The sequence below is a fragment of the Sander vitreus genome, chromosome 12 (assembly GCF_031162955.1).
Source record: "Sander vitreus isolate 19-12246 chromosome 12, sanVit1, whole genome shotgun sequence".
NCBI classification, from domain to species: domain Eukaryota; kingdom Metazoa; phylum Chordata; class Actinopteri; order Perciformes; family Percidae; genus Sander; species Sander vitreus.
The window spans coordinates 12,006,486-12,023,486 of record NC_135866.1 but is presented as its reverse complement, the minus strand read 5'-3'; the positions used below and the strand labels follow the sequence as shown (position 1 = coordinate 12,023,486).

Below are 17,001 nucleotides of genomic sequence, written 5' to 3'. Positions count from 1 at the left end.
CAGCTGTACTATGTGTTAATGCTAATTAGCTTATATTAGCATGCTAACATGCTAGACTACAATGTTGAACATGGTAAATATTATACCTGCTAAACAACACTGTTAACACTGTCATTGTGAGCATGTCAGCATGCTGATGTTAGCATTTAGCTCAAACCAACCCTGTGGCTAAGCACAGTCTCCTAGAGCTGCGGTAGTGTTTCTCCTGAACCTGAATTAATATTGTTGCCTAAATTCATTTTTGTAAGTCTTTTTATTTTTTGTTTTGATGATATTATGACTGCATCTAATTATCATTGTCAATCATTATTTATAATTACTTGACTTACACTTAGTTTTAAAGAATATTAATCAATTAACTATTTACTCTGTGTCAAAAAATAGCAAAAGCATGCCTGCCACAATTTTCACAAAATTCAGAGCCCAAGATGATGTCTTTGAACTTCGTGTTTTATCCAAGCAGCAGTTCAGACCAAATAAAAAGAAAAGCAGCAGCATCACCTTTTAGAATGAATCTATTCTTGTTTTAGCTCTCATCATTGTGTTTTTTATGATGTGAAACATTTCTCACTATATTGTATTGTACTCAATTACAAATACAAATGAAATCTTTTGTTGCAGTTTGAAGTGATCATGCATGCCTGTATTTTTAAAAAGTATATAAAATTAAGACTTGCTGGACGAGTTCCTCTGCCTTGATTTTAATCAGCTATAACAAACGTCTGAAAACACACACATGATGTGGGGCATAACTCAGGAAGTGGTGATGAAACAACAAAGGCAGAGAAAGCAGAAGTGTGTCTGGCACAACTCAGACAGTCAGACAGATACACTGAATGTTTGACTGAGAGACTGCCGTCCGTGAGGTAAGACAGCAACTATTTTCCATTGTACAAGATACCTAAGAAAGTGCCACGTTAAGTGTGCAGTTAATGTTAACGTGCGTAGCACTTTTGTTTAAATGTTTAAATTACAAGCCATGATTTTATTGTTAATACTATAATATAAAATAAGAGGATATAAGTAATGAACAAGTATAAAGAAATTGCAAAATATTTCAGATGATTCATTTTATTAGGAACAGCACTGATCACCTCGATCTTGATCACTTGAATGAACCAACAATATCAACGGCCTACCTGGTTAAATAAAAAAAATATATATATATATACTGTATACGTATATGGCTGCAAATGTTACGTGAGTTTTAACATGCGATTTGTCTGGTGGATTTTTTTTCTTTTTAATTTTTTTCTAGATACATGGCCACAGAGCTCAGAGAAATGTTTTTGGTTTTTCTCTGTAAAACCATTTTTAATAGCTAATAATATTAATAGTTTTCTCTGCAACAAACTCACATTTTCCTCCAGTGACGACTGCAGATTAACTCCAGGTTCCACCAAAGACCTGATTCTTTGTATTAATTTGGGTTTACATCACTAAACCCTCAGATCCTCGGGTACTGTACTCTTTGTTAGTGTTTGATTAAAGCACTGAATAGATCAAACAGCCGAGTCAAGATCAAGCTATATTCACTAAAATCTAAATTTAATTAAAAGTCAAAATAATTCTTTTTAGTAATAAAGTTACTAGTTGTAGTAGTAAAGTTTACTGCGACTAAACCCACACACAACAGAAAGGTTTTGCATGGCTTTGTACGTATGTGTTTCAGTGTGGGAACAAAGAGTAATGACAGGAAAGACATATTCAGTTTGAAATCCTCACAGAGCTGTTGAAATCAAACTGTATCAAACTATTTCCAGTGCAGCCGCGGAAGCAACACCATGACAAGCAACTGTTCGTTTGAAGTGGTGAACAACCTGATGAGATATTTGGAGCCGGCCATATACCTGCCCATCTTCCTCATTGGTCTGATTCTCAATGTTGCAGCGCTCTTACTGTTCTGCTTCTTTCTGCGGAAATGGACAGAGTCAACTATCTACATGACCAGCTTGGCTTTGATGGACCTGCTCCTCCTCTTCCCTCTTCCCTTCAAAATGCACGCCAACACTTATCACTGGCCTGGTAACCTCCAACCTCTCTGTTCGGTCTTGGAAAGCCTGTATTTTGTTGGGATATATGGCAGCATCTACACCATCATGTGTATAGCTGTGGACCGATGGATGGCTATCTGTCACCCGTTCAAAGCCAAGCAACTGCGTTCACCCAAAGCGGCTCTGGGGACATGCATGGGAGTCTGGGTGCTGGTGCTGGCAGCACTCTTTCCAATCGTCTATCGCTTCAGAGAGGCCGGGCAGGGGGACTTTCGCTGTTTCCACCAGTTTTCAAAGAAAGGCTGGAGCCCTCCAGTGATCATCTGTCTGCAGGTGTTTGGGTTCCTGGTGCCTGCACTGGTGGTGGTTTACTGTTCAGTGCGGACCATCTGGGCGCTTCAGCAGTCCGGCCTGCACAGCCCCCAGAGCCGGGCCTGTGTGAAGATCATCTACAGCAGTCTGAGTGCCTTCCTCCTGCCTTTCACCCCCAGCCACCTGGGCATCCTCCTGCAGTTCCTGGTGAGAGAAACTGCAAGTTCATTTTTAGTAAACTGAACTCTAAAGTGGGCCCATCTAGTGACGGGCATTGCAAATTAGCTTAGGCTATAAAAATGCTGTGGTGTGTGGCAGGTTTATACTACATATGTGTCCCAATACAAATATACTTTACAATAAAGTAAAAAGAGTTAATAAAAGGTGAAAACAATCTCACCTCAAGGTCCATTTAGTAGCTGTTCCGGAGCTTTTAATCACAACACATAATCTTCATCAGCAGAACAGTTAAATTGTAGATGTTTAAATTTCCTTTTTTTGGACCACTTCAAGGAATGTTGGCTCAACGAATGTACATTGCTGGGATGAAGCCTGACATCCGGCACGTCTCTCACATACCGGAGGTCCCGCCTCTTACGCTAGCACCACAAGCTATTTTGCAGGGCACTGTCGCTGCAACAGGGTCTTTGCGCCGCCCAAGACAGTTGTGATTTGTTTAAAGAAATACAAACGATAGGTGGTGTAGCCAGACCATACTCCAGCGCTGACACAGCGCTGCGGAGATAGGTCTCGCAATGCAAGACTAAATGACTTAAGAAGACTATGTGTTACATTGCAGTCAAAAGTTCCGCTTCCTACTTTGTTTTTATACTAAATGAAACAACTTCCCTACTAACTACTTCCCTTTTATACGGTAGCTACAGGGATAACGAGCAAGGCTGTAACCAGGGTTATAAAAATACTGATATCTTTTGTGTTTGTTTTTTTTTACCTGGTTTGGGTAGAGAAATGACAAACCAGTAGGCTTAGGGTTATATTATATAATCATTCTTCAATTTAAATGTTACAAAAATACGTGCATGGAAGCAAAGAAAGCAACTAGTGGTGAAGCATTTGCACTGTTCATTTTATTTTTTATTTTAGTATTAAACATCTGTGACCATTCTATTTTAACCAAAAAAAGGTTGTTTAGAATTATAAAAGATCCTGGAACTGAGACATAAATAAAAAATTAAAAAAATTGTCAAACTACTCACTGAGACAACCTGGGGTTCACAATCCCGGGTTGTCTCTAGTCTTTTCATACATGTAGGAAGGATCCTCAACTGATGTTTCTCTGTCCTCTATGTGTGACCCTTCACATAATTCCAGGTACACCAAGGAATGATTCAAGACTGCGGCAACATAACCAGGATTAGCCTGTTTATACAGATAGCTATGTGTCTGTCCAACATCACCTGCTGTCTGGACGCTCTGTGCTACTACTTCATCACTTGTGAGTTGAGAAGCACCAAACATATCTTCAGGATATCAATGATCAGCCAAAGAAGAGCCACCTTCAGCACTTCAGCGGTCTGAACACAAAGACAATACAAGGTAAAACATATATTTGTCCTCATTGGATGCCTGGTGGTGAATACAAGATCTGGCATCTTGAGTTTTAGCAGGTCAGTGAAATTGAAAAAGAGCCAGTATTGTTTCCAGTAGCTGATGAGCAAGTGTAACATGCACTAAGAGTGACGGGTCAGAGTGCAATCTCAACTAACCACAGTGCTTGAGAGTAAGGTTTAGGGGAAAGGCTCCGACAATCTCTGATACGTGATTTGGTCCAGTGACAGGAAGCACTGTAGACGTCTGTGTAACCTGTACGCCTGCATGCTGCAAAAAGAAAATCCACCTAACAAGCCATAATGTGACTTCTTTCTGTAATGATTTATGGATGAGCTTGCGAGATGGCTTAAGGCACTTTCAGGTCATCCAGTCCTACACACTGAGAACCTGATGTGGGGTACGATTCATTTCAAAGCAGTGAAACCGGGCACCAGCAGCTCATTGCAGAGCTTTGTAGTCTACTGTATATGCTCAAGAAGTCAAGTCCAAGGCACTCTTACTGTTCTGAAGACCAAGCATTTAAAATCAGGGCTGATACACTTCGCCACAATTTGATTCAAAAGAAACAATTAGGGGGTGACCTCTAGCTCTCCCTGTAAGAGCGTGCACCCCATGTAGGCTGAGTCCTTAACAGCGGCCGGGGTTCGAATCCAACCTGTGGCCCTTTGCTGCATGTCGTCCCCTTTCTTTCTCTCCCCCTTTCCTGTCTATCCACGGTCACTATCAAATACAGGGAAAAGCCCCAAAAAAAAATCTTTAAAAAAAAAAGATACAGTTAGTAAATTGTGAAACTTCTTTTAAGAAACAGGTAATTATGATAACTATCATAGGTTTTATTTATGTTGCATATATAAAATGCAGATTTACATAAAAAGTCCACTTGAAACAAGTAAAAATTAACAAATATTAAACCTACGTATTAAAGTATTCACTTACTTAGTATATGAATAAATCAAGACACCAACCAGTTGAGATCTGAAAACACATGAAGTAATTGAATTGATAATTATTTATAATAACTATGGCTTAATGACAACATATTTTATATACATTTTAACTGATACTTAAATCATTTTATTGCTTTCTCAATTGTTGACGTTTTCTTAGTTTGGTTCTTTGGCAGATTGTGACTTGTTAAGAAATATTACTGACTAGTAATACATTTAACTACATCTATCATCATTAATAAGAAACTGGAAATATAGCATCAGAAATATATTTGAACCCATACATTATGGGCATTCTGACCTGATTATTGTTTTAGAATTTAAGTTACATTTATGTATCCATCCTGTAAATTATTATAGAAATAAAGCCTGAGGCTGAGTGACAAATACATTTTAAATGTATCTCTGACCTTATTAATGCATACTCAAATAATGTGTAGGGGGGATAATACTAGCATATTTCATATAATTGTTCTGATACGAATGAGGAAGCAAATAAGTGGAAAGGTCTGCTGAATGTTTTAGGAATGCAAATTGACTGACTGTGTTTATCAACTTCCTTAGACTTACCACAATGTATATAAATATATATATGACATGCTATTATTCATGACACATGTAACTATAATGTTATATTTGAATTCTTTTATTTAATTCTTTACAATGTAGCTTCAAATGTGCAATAGTATTAAAAGTGTTAAAAGCCAACTGTTAATGGCCTCACCTGTGAACTAAGATCATAAGACTGTTTTGATATTAGTGTGTTTACAGGAGGACATTTGATTTATGTGAATGTAGTCAAAGGTAAACTCAAACAGAAAGTTGCACATGCAGTACATTAGGCTCATTGTACTCATTTTGCCCGTGTTGAACAAAGTCACCTTTTGGTAACAGTGGAAGGTGTTCTTAAGCCTCAATTAGGGGATTTACTGTATTAATGCAATTTTTATCGTATCAAATAATCTCTTCCAAAACCAGAAACAAGACATGAAACTCATGTTTTGTTGCATTACTTGTGTCTCGATACTTTCATTTTGCACAAGCCTCGTCTTTGCTGAGTTTCTTTGAGTTATTTGTTTGTGATGATTCAGTTTTGTTTCTGTTTTAATTTCTGTTTCTGTTATTTTTCCTTAAGTAAAATTTGTCATGGAGATTCTTGATCTGGCTCAGACATCATGATGTAAAATTTTTCAATTAATACTTATCAGAGCAAAGCCCTTAACAGGTAGATAATGTTGATTTTGTTGACCCGCAGAGTGTGTTTGTATGTTTATACCATATGCTTTACTTCTATGGCTGTCTGTTCTGAAACTTAAAGCTCACATTTACATTATGACGACACGTGTATCAATTTGAATTAAATTACAGAAATCACTTTAAATTTACTCAACTTTTCTCAACAATTTGCATGACATGAAACCAAATCTTCCTCTTTAATTTTAAAGTGAAATAAAGCTTACCACAAGAGATTAATCTTGTGATGTGTGTCACATTCACCACGACACTGCAGTTGTATGTTCTAAAAAATCATCCACAGTAAGCAACACATTAAAATGTGTAGCATGTTCAGCAGAAACGGAACTTATCAGGGCTTTGGTTCAGTTAAATTATGTCTTTACTAGCTGCAATAGTCTTTGTTACCCTTCATACAATATTTACACGCAATATTGTTAGCAAACTCTCCAATTATTCTACACCATAATTTGCACATTTATGATGTGTATTATTTACTGAAACTGTTGCTGATGAACATTCAAAAGACAAAAAAAGTTAATTTATCATTTATTCTTAAAGCAACAAGATATTACAAGAAAAATCGACTGTACAACAAAATAAGGTAACCAGGACTGGGAAATATGCGCACATATCACAGGTCTCTCTCAACAGAGACTTATTTGCTCCAGGTTGTACATTAGAAAGACACCCCAAATCTTTTTTCAAATTGGGACAAATTAACATTGTAGAGATTATAATGCCAAGATAGGAAGGATGGGGAACTGGCGAGAGCTAAAACAGGCAAAATCCAAGTGAAGAGGAGGAAGAGCAAGACAAAATGAGTTTTAGCCTTTGATATCATCTCCAGAAGGTGATCTAAGCTAAAAAAACATTCTTTCTAAATATTTCATACATCATTAACACTAAGCATAGCATTGCTGATTGCAGACTTTGGTTCCTTCTTTCCCTCTAAAGCACTGCTACTAATTACAGTCTAAAGCCATTATATCCAAGGAGTAGGAAAGTGTGATTCCAAAGTAAATAAAGAGACAAACCGTAAAGAAATCATTCACAAAAACAAGTTGATTTTAGATAAAAATCTATGCATGTAACAATATGAAATCCAGAAGAAAATCAATTTACAGTATATATTGCTTAGGAACAATCAGTTATATACACCAATTAATGATACAAACCAGCAAAGAAACGTCTAAACTACATGAGGTATGTTTCGCCATTTTCCATTTTTCAAACAAAATAAAAGAACAAACAAGAAATGTAATTACAACATTAGTGTACCGTGCAAGCAGTTTTTAAGTATGCTTACCATCACCCACAGTGCACTGGGTTACTAAATAATAAATAAAAATAATGACGTGAAGTGTAAAATAAAATTAAATCAAGCCTTCTGATGTAAATGTCACAAACTGACACACATTAACATCTTATGCACAGCTTGACATGGTACAGATATATCCAAAACACATTTATAACATCATCCACATATACAGACTGTCTGAATAAAAAAGACATTAACGTTGTACATGAACAATAATAGAGCATTTTCAACTTAAAAAAACAAACATTAAAACTGTTGGGACAAATACTTGCTCTTAAAGTGCAATTAAAAGCCTAAAGAATTCAAGAGGTATGGTTTGAAACTGGCTTCAGAGTTGGATGGCTGTGATTTCCGCCTCAGATTCAGACCCTGTCGCAGATGACAGTCTCAACCACAAAAGTGTTCTCAAAGTGACGAATGCTGTGGCACCTCTTTGTCTCACGCCTCTCAATACCTGAAAGAAACAAGAAGACGCGTTTAAAAGATCTGTTCACTTCATAGTGTTTATATTATATATTACTGCTACCGGGCCTACACATGTCCATGTTGAATGAGCAGTGGTAATCACCGCAAATCACATCCATTTATGTACTCAGGCAAAGTCTGTTGCATCATGTCTCTCACGGCAATCAAAGAGAGCAACAACAGAGATATCACTGAAGCGCATCACTACCTCCTCCACAGTGTGTGGATGTGTCCACTGCACAACCAGTGACTCACTTAGCAGGAAGTTCCCAGGCTGCACCCACATATAAACACTGACGTGATAATCAGGCTGCCAGGCTGTTAGAAAAGGATTTTACACTGCAGATACACTGTCGGCAGATAAACTGTCTTCCCCTATTTGGTTCTGATTGTATTTTCTTTTATGCACGGCCACATGACTCAACATCTCACAAGGGTGAAAGAGTGTGATACATTAGCGGATGTGATCCACCACTCATTTTTTAGCATCTCATATTGCCTGAGTAGTTTGGAAAAGAAGGTAGATGTGTGCACTTACGCCTGTGCTGGTTGCGGCGTCTGAGGCGGTAGGTTTCTTTGCCGTAGCAGAGTCTGTGGATGAAGGGGCCCAGCTGCCTCATGTTCCTCACCCTCCCTGTAACCATCATCTCCTCCTGGATGATGTAAGTCTGTGGAAGGTATGTCCCTCTCTGTGGCAAAAGAACACAAATGAATCACTCATTCGGTCTGTGGGAGGAACACTGCAGATGAAGATGGGAATATGCTGTCCTTCACTTTCTCAGACAGCCATTCATCTCTAACAATGCTTTTACAACAGCTTCACCAGTGACATCAGCAGCAAATGTACTGAGTGCCTCACCTTGACATTGACGAGCAACTCCCACAGGTTCCGTGGAGGCATCACCAAGGTTGTGTTCAGCTCAGTGATGTAGCATTTGTCCAAAGCAATGTCATGATAAGCTGTGAGGCCCTGGAATCAATTAAAATAAAAATGTTAAAACCTTTAATGAAACACTTGAAAAAAAACAGTGAACATATGGATGCATTAACCTACCCTCTGAAAGTCGTGGATGATATCAGCGGGGTCACTGCCTCCAAAGTGTGGCACAGGTACACTGATCTGCTCGTAGTTGTCGTCAAGGTAGATGCCAACATTCTCCTCGAGTTCTTGCCGGCCCCTCAGAGGAGCGTACACAGAGTCCTCGTAGACAACCCGGCAGTGGAACAAGCTGTCTTCTGGGATCTGCTAATGGGGCGCAACAGAGCTGAGTTAGCATGTGACAGTTACTTTAGGTTTATCTTTGTTTAATATTTGTGTTCATTCAACATTCTGTGGCACTGGGTTCAGGATATAATGTAAGAAAAGGGAGGTAGAGTGAACTGACCTGAGGTATAAAGTAGTAGCGATAGACGTAGATAGAGGCCAGCACCAGTCCTGACATGAAGACCACCAGGCCAAAGGTGAGGCAGCAGAGGCCGGTTGGAAAAGGCTTCTTGGGCCTGACAGGAAGAACCTGCTGCTCCTGTAAAGAGAAAAGCAGTTTGGTTAGAGGACAAAACGACAATGAAAAGTCAGCTAGTTAGCCAAGAGATTGTGGTAGAAGATTTGGGCGAAATATTAGGAGCACAGCTTAGTAGTTAACTTGAAATTAATCATATCCAGTTCTATGAAGGAGTATCAGTGGACATTATGTAAGTCCTCTCACATGGCTATGCGTTCCTATACAAAGTCCAAATCGTAACAGAGGTTATTCTAACGGGAGGCGGTTGCAAAGTCGATAGTCAGGCGAGGAGATCTGGTAGACGTAGGACGGACTGGAATAAAACATGCCAGATGCCCACCCACAGTCTCTCAGTCAATCTGCTGCATCTCCCTACTACTGTTGCTATGGAGAGCGGAAGCAGGGAGAACAGATTGTGCCAGGCTCTGATGAAGATGCTGGCACGTGGCCGTCTGGGTCTATTCTTGGAGGCCTACTTTCACGCTCCATATTTGTTAATTTCCTAGCACCCTCAGTGGGAGTCAAAGCGAGAAGAATTACGTGGAGTCCCTCAGCAGAGGTGGACATATTAATAGATCTACACACATTGGCTCTGACGCCTACCCTACTATCGCAGCCAATCAGAATCCACACAGCCTTTTAGATCATGTCTTATTCTTCTGTTGACGTAACAAACAGGTGAAAAATGTGTTTACAGAAGTGATGAATGCATCATAAAGTGGTAATAATCATTGTGTACAGTGTGTTGGGAGGAAATCTATCGATCTATCAACTTTAAAGGACAGTTTAATTCTGTTCAAAATATTGTAACACTGACTGAGCCCTATGTTTGAGGTTTGCAGCCTAAAAACTAAGGACTTGGGTCTTGGGATCTGACATGTTGCAGATGAATTTCAGGGAATCAGCTGCCATTGTAAAACAATGAGATGTTCAGTTCCTCTCTGAACACCCTTCAAATAAACTGAAATCTAATTAGTAGCCCCGCCAGATCCTACTCATAGGATACAGGAATAGCTAAAACTAAAGACAATTTTTTTATTTGTGCATATTTTGCTAATTTTAACTCCTGACTTTTATGATGTCAATTTTGATAAATAAAAAGCTAAACTGCCTTTACAACACACAATAATCAGGCACAACCTGCAGGATCCACGTGGTATAACACCTCGTGATGTCACTAACTGGTGCAGTGACCGCATCTAACTGCTCTGTTGTTTTCTCATTTCAACAAAAACGGGAGAAAACCTTCTAATTATGCATCTATGGAGGCTATGTGATCGCCTACTGCTCATTCAGAGAAAATGGAAGATTTTTCTTCTACAGTATATGCATACTTATATACACTTATAATACATATGAACCATATAGAATAATGGTGTCATATTCTGCTGAAGGCACATACAGGACAGCCATCTGCAGTGTGTCTTCGCAGTGGCCAAACAAGGTGACGTAATGTCAACATCCCCAGGCTGGGATGGCCTGCAATTAATGGTCTTTTCCCTTGCTATTATAACATTATAGCACAATAAGCTTTTTTGGTCAGAAATAGTGTCCTGTAGTAACTGCACCAGCAAAAGCAATATAATAAACTGCAGTACGTGAAGTGATTTTTAACCATTCAGTTGCATTAAAAACACACAAACACAACTGCGATATATTATTTAGCATACTGGCCTTTGTTTATACATATAAGGTTGTTTGCTTAATCAAATAGATCATGGATTACCATTACAAAATCCAATCCCATCAAGTGACATGATGATGCATGGACAGACAAATCCAACATTACAGCTAAGAACAAACAGATTAACGTGAATCCATTTAGCAATAACTAAATGAAACTAATGAAAAAAGAGTACTAATGCTATAAATTAGTGGGACACAGGACACATGTCTCAACACGAAAACAAACAAAGAAAAACAAAGTGTGCAAACTCACGTGAGCCTGAGGTATAATGATCTTGTCTCCATCGATCTCTTTTTCGGGCTTCTGCGCCGAAACTGTCTGGAAAGTGATCTTCACCATGTTTGCTTGTTCAGTGTATGTTTGCTTTATCTCGTTAGCTGATTTGGTGCGCTGGTTTCTTCCACCGAGCAAGGAAGATTATATAGCAGCGGACCAGTCTCGCCCCCGGGGCTCAGTGACCTCAGTAGAGCGTCTTCTCTGACGAACGAGCACAGTGTGGGTCTGAAGGAAAAGCCGCCTCGCTGCTGTCAAAATAAGAGTCCAAGTCCGGCTACAACGGTTACATTTAACACTTAATACACTGTTTGCGGGCTCTGGTAAACAAATACATATACTTGAATGATAAAATCTGTTTAGGATTAAAACAAACTGTTTTTATCTTCCGTTTGTTAAAATTAAACTGCACCATGCCCTTATTCTGAAGGCAAGTGCCCGATATGGTAGTGTTTCCGTATTTTATTTAAAGCTGCGTTTCTCAACCATCATGTTTTGAACACTATCCGGAAATGTAGTGATGTTTCAAAGTTAATGTAGGGATGTTTCTAAGCTACTAGAATGCAATAAAGTTAGCCCGAGGTGACTACTACTGATCCTAATAATGGGCACATGGGCATCAGCAGGGCATGTAATGCATACAGTACAATACAGTACACTGTGTTCTGTACAATGTGTGCTACAGTATGTGTGCCTTGGTTGAGTATAGTTTAATACAATATATTGTAATTTAGCATTTAGTATAGTATACACCTGTAATAAAACCTTAAAGCAAATTTTACATTTCAAAAATAGGTCACTGCATGAGGTTACAAAGGGGGTTATTAGTGTTGCAGAGCATTCCTTTTTCTTTTTTTACAAACTCTAAACTAAAGTCAAATTTCATGAATGCAACTTTGAAAAGAGATAAAATAGATAAATCATCAGATGTAATTATTCATTTTTTCCTTTAACTAAACTAACAAAAACCTTATGACCACCTTCTTAACACCTGCAGCCAGGCTATCAGCAGTGTAACATTACTGAAACAATAAAGCTGTAACCATGGCTGTAACAGCGGATCACTGCAAACCAAACAATATGTACTAGTGCATATCTATCCTAAAAATGCAAATTACACAACACATGCAAATTTGCAGACATGCACACAGCTCTCACCACCATATGTGAATAGCCATGACGGTGTGTCCATATGACTTACTACAGACAAAAGACACAGCGTGTTAAACTTGGACAATTTAGCAAACTTCAGAATCAGTTGAGTTTGAGCTGATGATTTTAAAATACAATTGGCTGAAAAGCTCTACTTCCAAATGATACCAGAATGGACAATAGGAACATGTCACGAAACCTTCCAAAAACAGGAATGGTCGCTTTTTCTGCCAGCACTGTGCCAGGCTGCTTGTCCATTTTGACTAGCTCTTTACACAAGAGAGTAATGTACTTGATAAATGGCTCATATCGGCCAATTCACATTAGTTGTTTATTTTTCTACAGAGGGAGTGGAGCACTACTAGTCTTCATAGGTGGACTGATGGCTCACAATCAAGCATGAAATAGGCCCAGCTAACTAATGATGCAATGTGAGAATTAGCAGATAATGGCCTAAAGTGATGAAAGACATTAAATGAGAGTGCTTAAGAATGTTAACATTGAAGGGTAAATGTTGAAGTGTTTTTGCAAGAGGAGCTTGGTATACTGAAATAACAGATGTAAAGGACTGACTATATTTTATTTTTTGGTAAATCTAGTGGTTGTTGTCTGGCATTTCTATCCAAGATAATGCTTTATTATTTCCACTGATTTAATTGGCAATATATAGTAGTTTCAGCCGTTCTGGTTGAATTTATTTTAGAAGTTGATGTTTTTATCTGTATGTAGGTTCAGACCTTTTTTTATTTTTATTTTTATTTTTTTGCAGTCAATGGTTCAGAAGGAAGTTGGGGACAAAACAAAAGCTATGACCAATAGGGATTGGCGGGTACGAGCGTAGCGCGCCCTCGATGTGTCTTGCTCTCGTAGTAGCCACTTCACCCATTCACATGTAAATGAACCGTCATATATACCTAGTACATGCCCCCTCGGAGCAGCATTAAGGAGCCCAGTCTCTCTGCAAGCTTTGTTGGCCGCTGGGATCGCCCGGCCATCTGTCCCATTGACAAGCTGTAACGGCTCTTTGGATTACACACCAACCTCCAGTGGGTTTCTGGCAACGCCTGGGTTAAACTTTAACAACATGGCCCCCATCAGTAACAACACAAACGGAACGGACAGAGGTGATAACTACAGTGGAATCAAATCTGAAAGAAAGGTAAGGACCTGTGTGAGCACTTAATACCAATATGTTTGTATTAACTTGGCTGATATTAACTAAATTCCCCTTACTGTTGGCAGATGAGGAAACCTCTGGTCGAGAAGAAAAGAAGGGCTCGCATCAATGAAAGTTTACAAGAACTCAGAGTTCTCGTGGCGGATGCAGACGTAAGATACTATACATGTATTTGTAGACCCTTGCCTTATCAAAATGAACTAAATTGGTGTCTTGGTTTAGCTAGCTTGTGTTGCCAGCGGTTACTTACGCTTTTCTGTCACCCGCTGCAGTTACAATCAAAGATGGAGAATGCCGAAGTGCTGGAGATGACAGTGAAACGTGTGGAGAGCATTCTGCAAAACCGGGCTCAAGGTAAATCGTTACATTATATGTACGTTTACTTTTAGAGTACGCCAGCAGGCAATAGTTCCTTAAATATTTTATGTTTCACCAAAAACTATTAACCTAAACTAGCATATTATTTACATGTCGTCCTCCCGCCGAACAATATAGTTCTTTTAAACTAACCCAAAAATTAAGTTAAATGGGTTATAACGGTTAGTGTGCATTAGCTAATATTCCAATTAACTGTGCTGCGGCCACAGGTGCGCATGTGCATCTTGGCTCAGCCAATCAGAACAGAGAGCCCAACGTTTGTAACTGTCAGTAGTTTAGTTTTTGCTAATTTCTGAGCTAACGGTTGTTTTATTTCATCTTCCCGTAGAAGTGGACGCCGTGAACCGGGAGGCCTGTGAGCGTTTTGCTGCAGGCTACATCCAGTGTATGCATGACGTTCACACTTTTGTGTCCAGCTGCCCGGGAATTGACCCAACATTATCTGCGGAGCTGTTGAACCACCTCCTGGAGAGCATGCCCCTAAACGACGAAGACCGCCTCCGGGTGATGCTGCCGGACACGTTGACAGAGTGCCCCGGCAGCAACAGCACTTGGTCCCTGTCTGAGAGCATGTACACGGCTCTAGTGTCCCCGGCCCCTTCCACCACCTCCACCGATGACCTCTGCTCTGACCTGGATGAGACGGACTCAGAGCAAAGTCATGTTTCTTCTTCAGAGGAGGCTGAAAGCCAGGATGTGTTGTGCTTGCCTTCCTTAACTTACTCCAAGTCAATGTGGAGACCATGGTAGATCATTTAAAAAAGGAATAGCATGTTTTAAACTACGCTAGATGTAGCTAGCTATGATTTAGCTAGCTAATGCTGTGTTATGTTGTAGGAGTAGGCCTCAGTACATGCCAACAACACTGCTGAGATGACAACTTTGCAACGTATTGAAAGGCATCTGAGAAGCTCTTTGTATAATTATTGGGGAACTACCATTAAACTAAAATGTATTTAATAAATAAAATATGTAATTAAATCGGTTTTGTAGAGGTCAGAGACTTGTAGGGTCTTCATTTGGAAGTGTTTTGGCCCTGCCTTCAGTGAAGGGGTAAATGCATATGTAAATATTTACTTGTTGAATATGACTGGGCTGTGATAGCTGTCCCACTAGAAATGTATTGTTAGTTGTGTGTAAATTATTTTGTATTTAGGATGTTTTTAACTTTTTTATTTATAAGTGTCCAGTGACGTTTAGTAGGCTACCTCATCTGATTTGCCTAAGTTTCAGCTTTTCAATAAATATCTTTGACTTTTAAATTATATTTGTGCAGCTTCTTTTTATTTTTTTTTATTTTTTTAAAGCTACATTTCACACAAGGATCCCACTATCCACCCACCCACGGCTGTTTTCAAGACATTAGTTATTACTCTGCAATTGTGGCCCATTTGTTCTCTCTCTCTCTCTCTCTCAAGATCTCATAGCACATCGTAGGCATCTGTGAGGTGTGAAATGAGTAATCCACTCACTCCTTATATAGGCTTAGTTGAGGAATTGACAAAAGGGTTTTATAACTCCACTTCAGCTTTTATAAGTTAGTTTAAAAAAAAACATGGGAACAAACAACTTGCTCAGTCATGGAAATAGGCTCACTGTTGAGTTATCACTTTCACATTACATTGTACTGTATTATACTGCAGATGGTGCTTTTTATTCAGGGAAATGCAATGGTGGTCCTTTGCCAAATAGTTCACTACATATGACTAATCAAATGTATAGATGTACTAATAAGAAAAGGTTGTATTGCCACAATACATTCCACATAAGTATACTGTGTATTGTGGCAATAAAACCTTTTCTGATTTCTAATCTACCTGTAAAATCTGTGCATACCATCGATCCATCATAGGAGTCCCATGCTAATTCACACACAAAAGCTTGTGTCTGCACCCTCAGACATTACCTGTGGTCCTGGTGAGAGCCACAGTCAGTGTTCTGCCTCTGCACTATCAGCTGCTACAACTAATAAATAAGAAAAGACAGCAATCCTCATCTCACTCTTAATCCATTTCAGAAGGCTCCTCTTGTGTTCCTGTGATGTCCAAGTGTCACTTCTTACACTTTCTTACTCATACTGAGAGGGATCTTTAGTTAAATGACAAGAAAATGATTAATACAGTGAGCGTGGGATTACAGTAGTAGTACTTCTAATTAGCATAACACATCTCTAGTGTTGGAAAACAAGTACTCAAGTGCTGTAGTTGATTCTGCCTGAGGTAGCCTACTTGTACTTTACGTGTCTATTTTCTGCTTTTGTATACTTCCACCCCACTGCATTTCAGGGGGAAATAGTGTTTTTTCATCCACTACATTTATCTGACAGCTAGCTATCACTTAGTACTACTACTTTGCAGATAGATGAAACTGCAACAATATAAATACGTTTAAAGTAGCTCTACCTCGACTAGCTACAACAGACTTGTACTTTAGTTGGGTATTTCCATTTTACGCTAGGCGACTTTATAGCCTACTTACACTTCACCACAGTTTTTTACTACACTACAGGTATGATAGCTATTAGTTACTTTGAAGATTGAGACTTTTGTAGCACAACATCCTGCCTACACGGTAATGCATCAACAACAATAATAGTAATGCATATGCTATTAGACCTACATTGTAGAAGTAGGCCTACTTTTAAAACAACTTATTCTTGCATCACTGCAGATTTCACACGACATGGCTGGATGACGAACTTGATACTGTCCGCTTAAGTCCGGATCTGCGAATCTCCAGAGGTGCAAATGACCGCTGCAGGAGGGCGGTTTGTTAATTTTATTCAGGTGTGAACAGTGGAGGGGGAGGGGTAGATAAGGGAAAGGGGTTGCTTTGATCCGGCCTGCTAAGCCGTGGACTGGAGGATCTGACTGTCTGCAGAGAAAGACACCAGATTACATCTCAGCTATTGTTTCAGTGGTCGGGTCAGACTGCCATTTGCATTGGGAAGGTGACTATCACGACTTCAGGGTGGAAAAGAACACATTT

General features: G+C 39.2%; 3 protein-coding genes across 4 annotated transcripts; 2 read left to right on the top strand and 1 right to left on the bottom strand.

Annotated features, from left to right (window-relative positions):
* The first annotated feature begins 726 nt into the window (after positions 1-726).
* Positions 727-5,983, top strand: LOC144526384 (G-protein coupled receptor 55). Of its 2 annotated transcripts, none has more exons than XM_078263825.1 (3): positions 727-866; positions 1,769-2,513; positions 3,639-5,983. In XM_078263825.1, exons 2-3 carry the CDS (start codon positions 1,785-1,787, stop codon positions 3,843-3,845), a joined length of 936 nt encoding a protein of 311 aa, XP_078119951.1. In that variant the 5' UTR covers positions 727-866; positions 1,769-1,784; the 3' UTR covers positions 3,846-5,983. The 2 variants fall into 2 exon arrangements, with proteins under 2 accessions (XP_078119951.1, XP_078119950.1); XM_078263824.1 differs by having other exon boundaries at positions 762-866; positions 1,764-2,513.
* A 611-nt stretch (positions 5,984-6,594) lies between these two features.
* On the bottom strand, positions 6,595-11,527 carry itm2cb (integral membrane protein 2Cb). The gene is made up of 6 exons (XM_078263827.1): positions 11,286-11,527; positions 9,230-9,367; positions 8,899-9,090; positions 8,704-8,814; positions 8,383-8,533; positions 6,595-7,833 (listed from the first exon to the last, which is right to left on the bottom strand). The coding sequence occupies exons 1-6, from the start codon at positions 11,370-11,372 to the stop codon at positions 7,742-7,744; spliced, it is 771 nt and encodes a 256-aa protein (XP_078119953.1). The 5' UTR covers positions 11,373-11,527; the 3' UTR covers positions 6,595-7,741.
* A 1,734-nt stretch (positions 11,528-13,261) lies between these two features.
* Positions 13,262-15,296, top strand: hes6 (hes family bHLH transcription factor 6). Its single transcript, XM_078263828.1, has 4 exons — positions 13,262-13,617; positions 13,701-13,787; positions 13,908-13,989; positions 14,342-15,296. Exons 1-4 carry the CDS (start codon positions 13,543-13,545, stop codon positions 14,761-14,763), a joined length of 666 nt encoding a protein of 221 aa, XP_078119954.1. The 5' UTR covers positions 13,262-13,542; the 3' UTR covers positions 14,764-15,296.
* The last annotated feature ends 1,705 nt before the right edge of the window (positions 15,297-17,001 follow it).

Excerpts from the sequence above, each read along its gene's own strand:
- LOC144526384 (XM_078263825.1), top strand. The coding sequence starts at position 1,785 with ATGACAAGCAACTGTTCGTTTGAAGTGGTGAACAACCTGATGAGATAT. Across the intron at positions 2,514-3,638 it reads GCATCCTCCTGCAGTTCCTG|GTACACCAAGGAATGATTCA; the intron begins GTGAGAGAAACT and ends ACATAATTCCAG.
- itm2cb (XM_078263827.1), bottom strand. The coding sequence starts at position 11,372 with ATGGTGAAGATCACTTTCCAGACAGTTTCGGCGCAGAAGCCCGAAAAA. Across the intron at positions 9,368-11,285 it reads TCATTATACCTCAGGCTCAC|GAGCAGCAGGTTCTTCCTGT; the intron begins GTGAGTTTGCAC and ends TTCTCTTTACAG. Across the intron at positions 8,815-8,898 it reads TCATCCACGACTTTCAGAGG|GGCCTCACAGCTTATCATGA; the intron begins GTAGGTTAATGC and ends AATTGATTCCAG.
- hes6 (XM_078263828.1), top strand. The coding sequence starts at position 13,543 with ATGGCCCCCATCAGTAACAACACAAACGGAACGGACAGAGGTGATAAC. Across the intron at positions 13,618-13,700 it reads GAATCAAATCTGAAAGAAAG|ATGAGGAAACCTCTGGTCGA; the intron begins GTAAGGACCTGT and ends TACTGTTGGCAG. Across the intron at positions 13,990-14,341 it reads TCTGCAAAACCGGGCTCAAG|AAGTGGACGCCGTGAACCGG; the intron begins GTAAATCGTTAC and ends ATCTTCCCGTAG.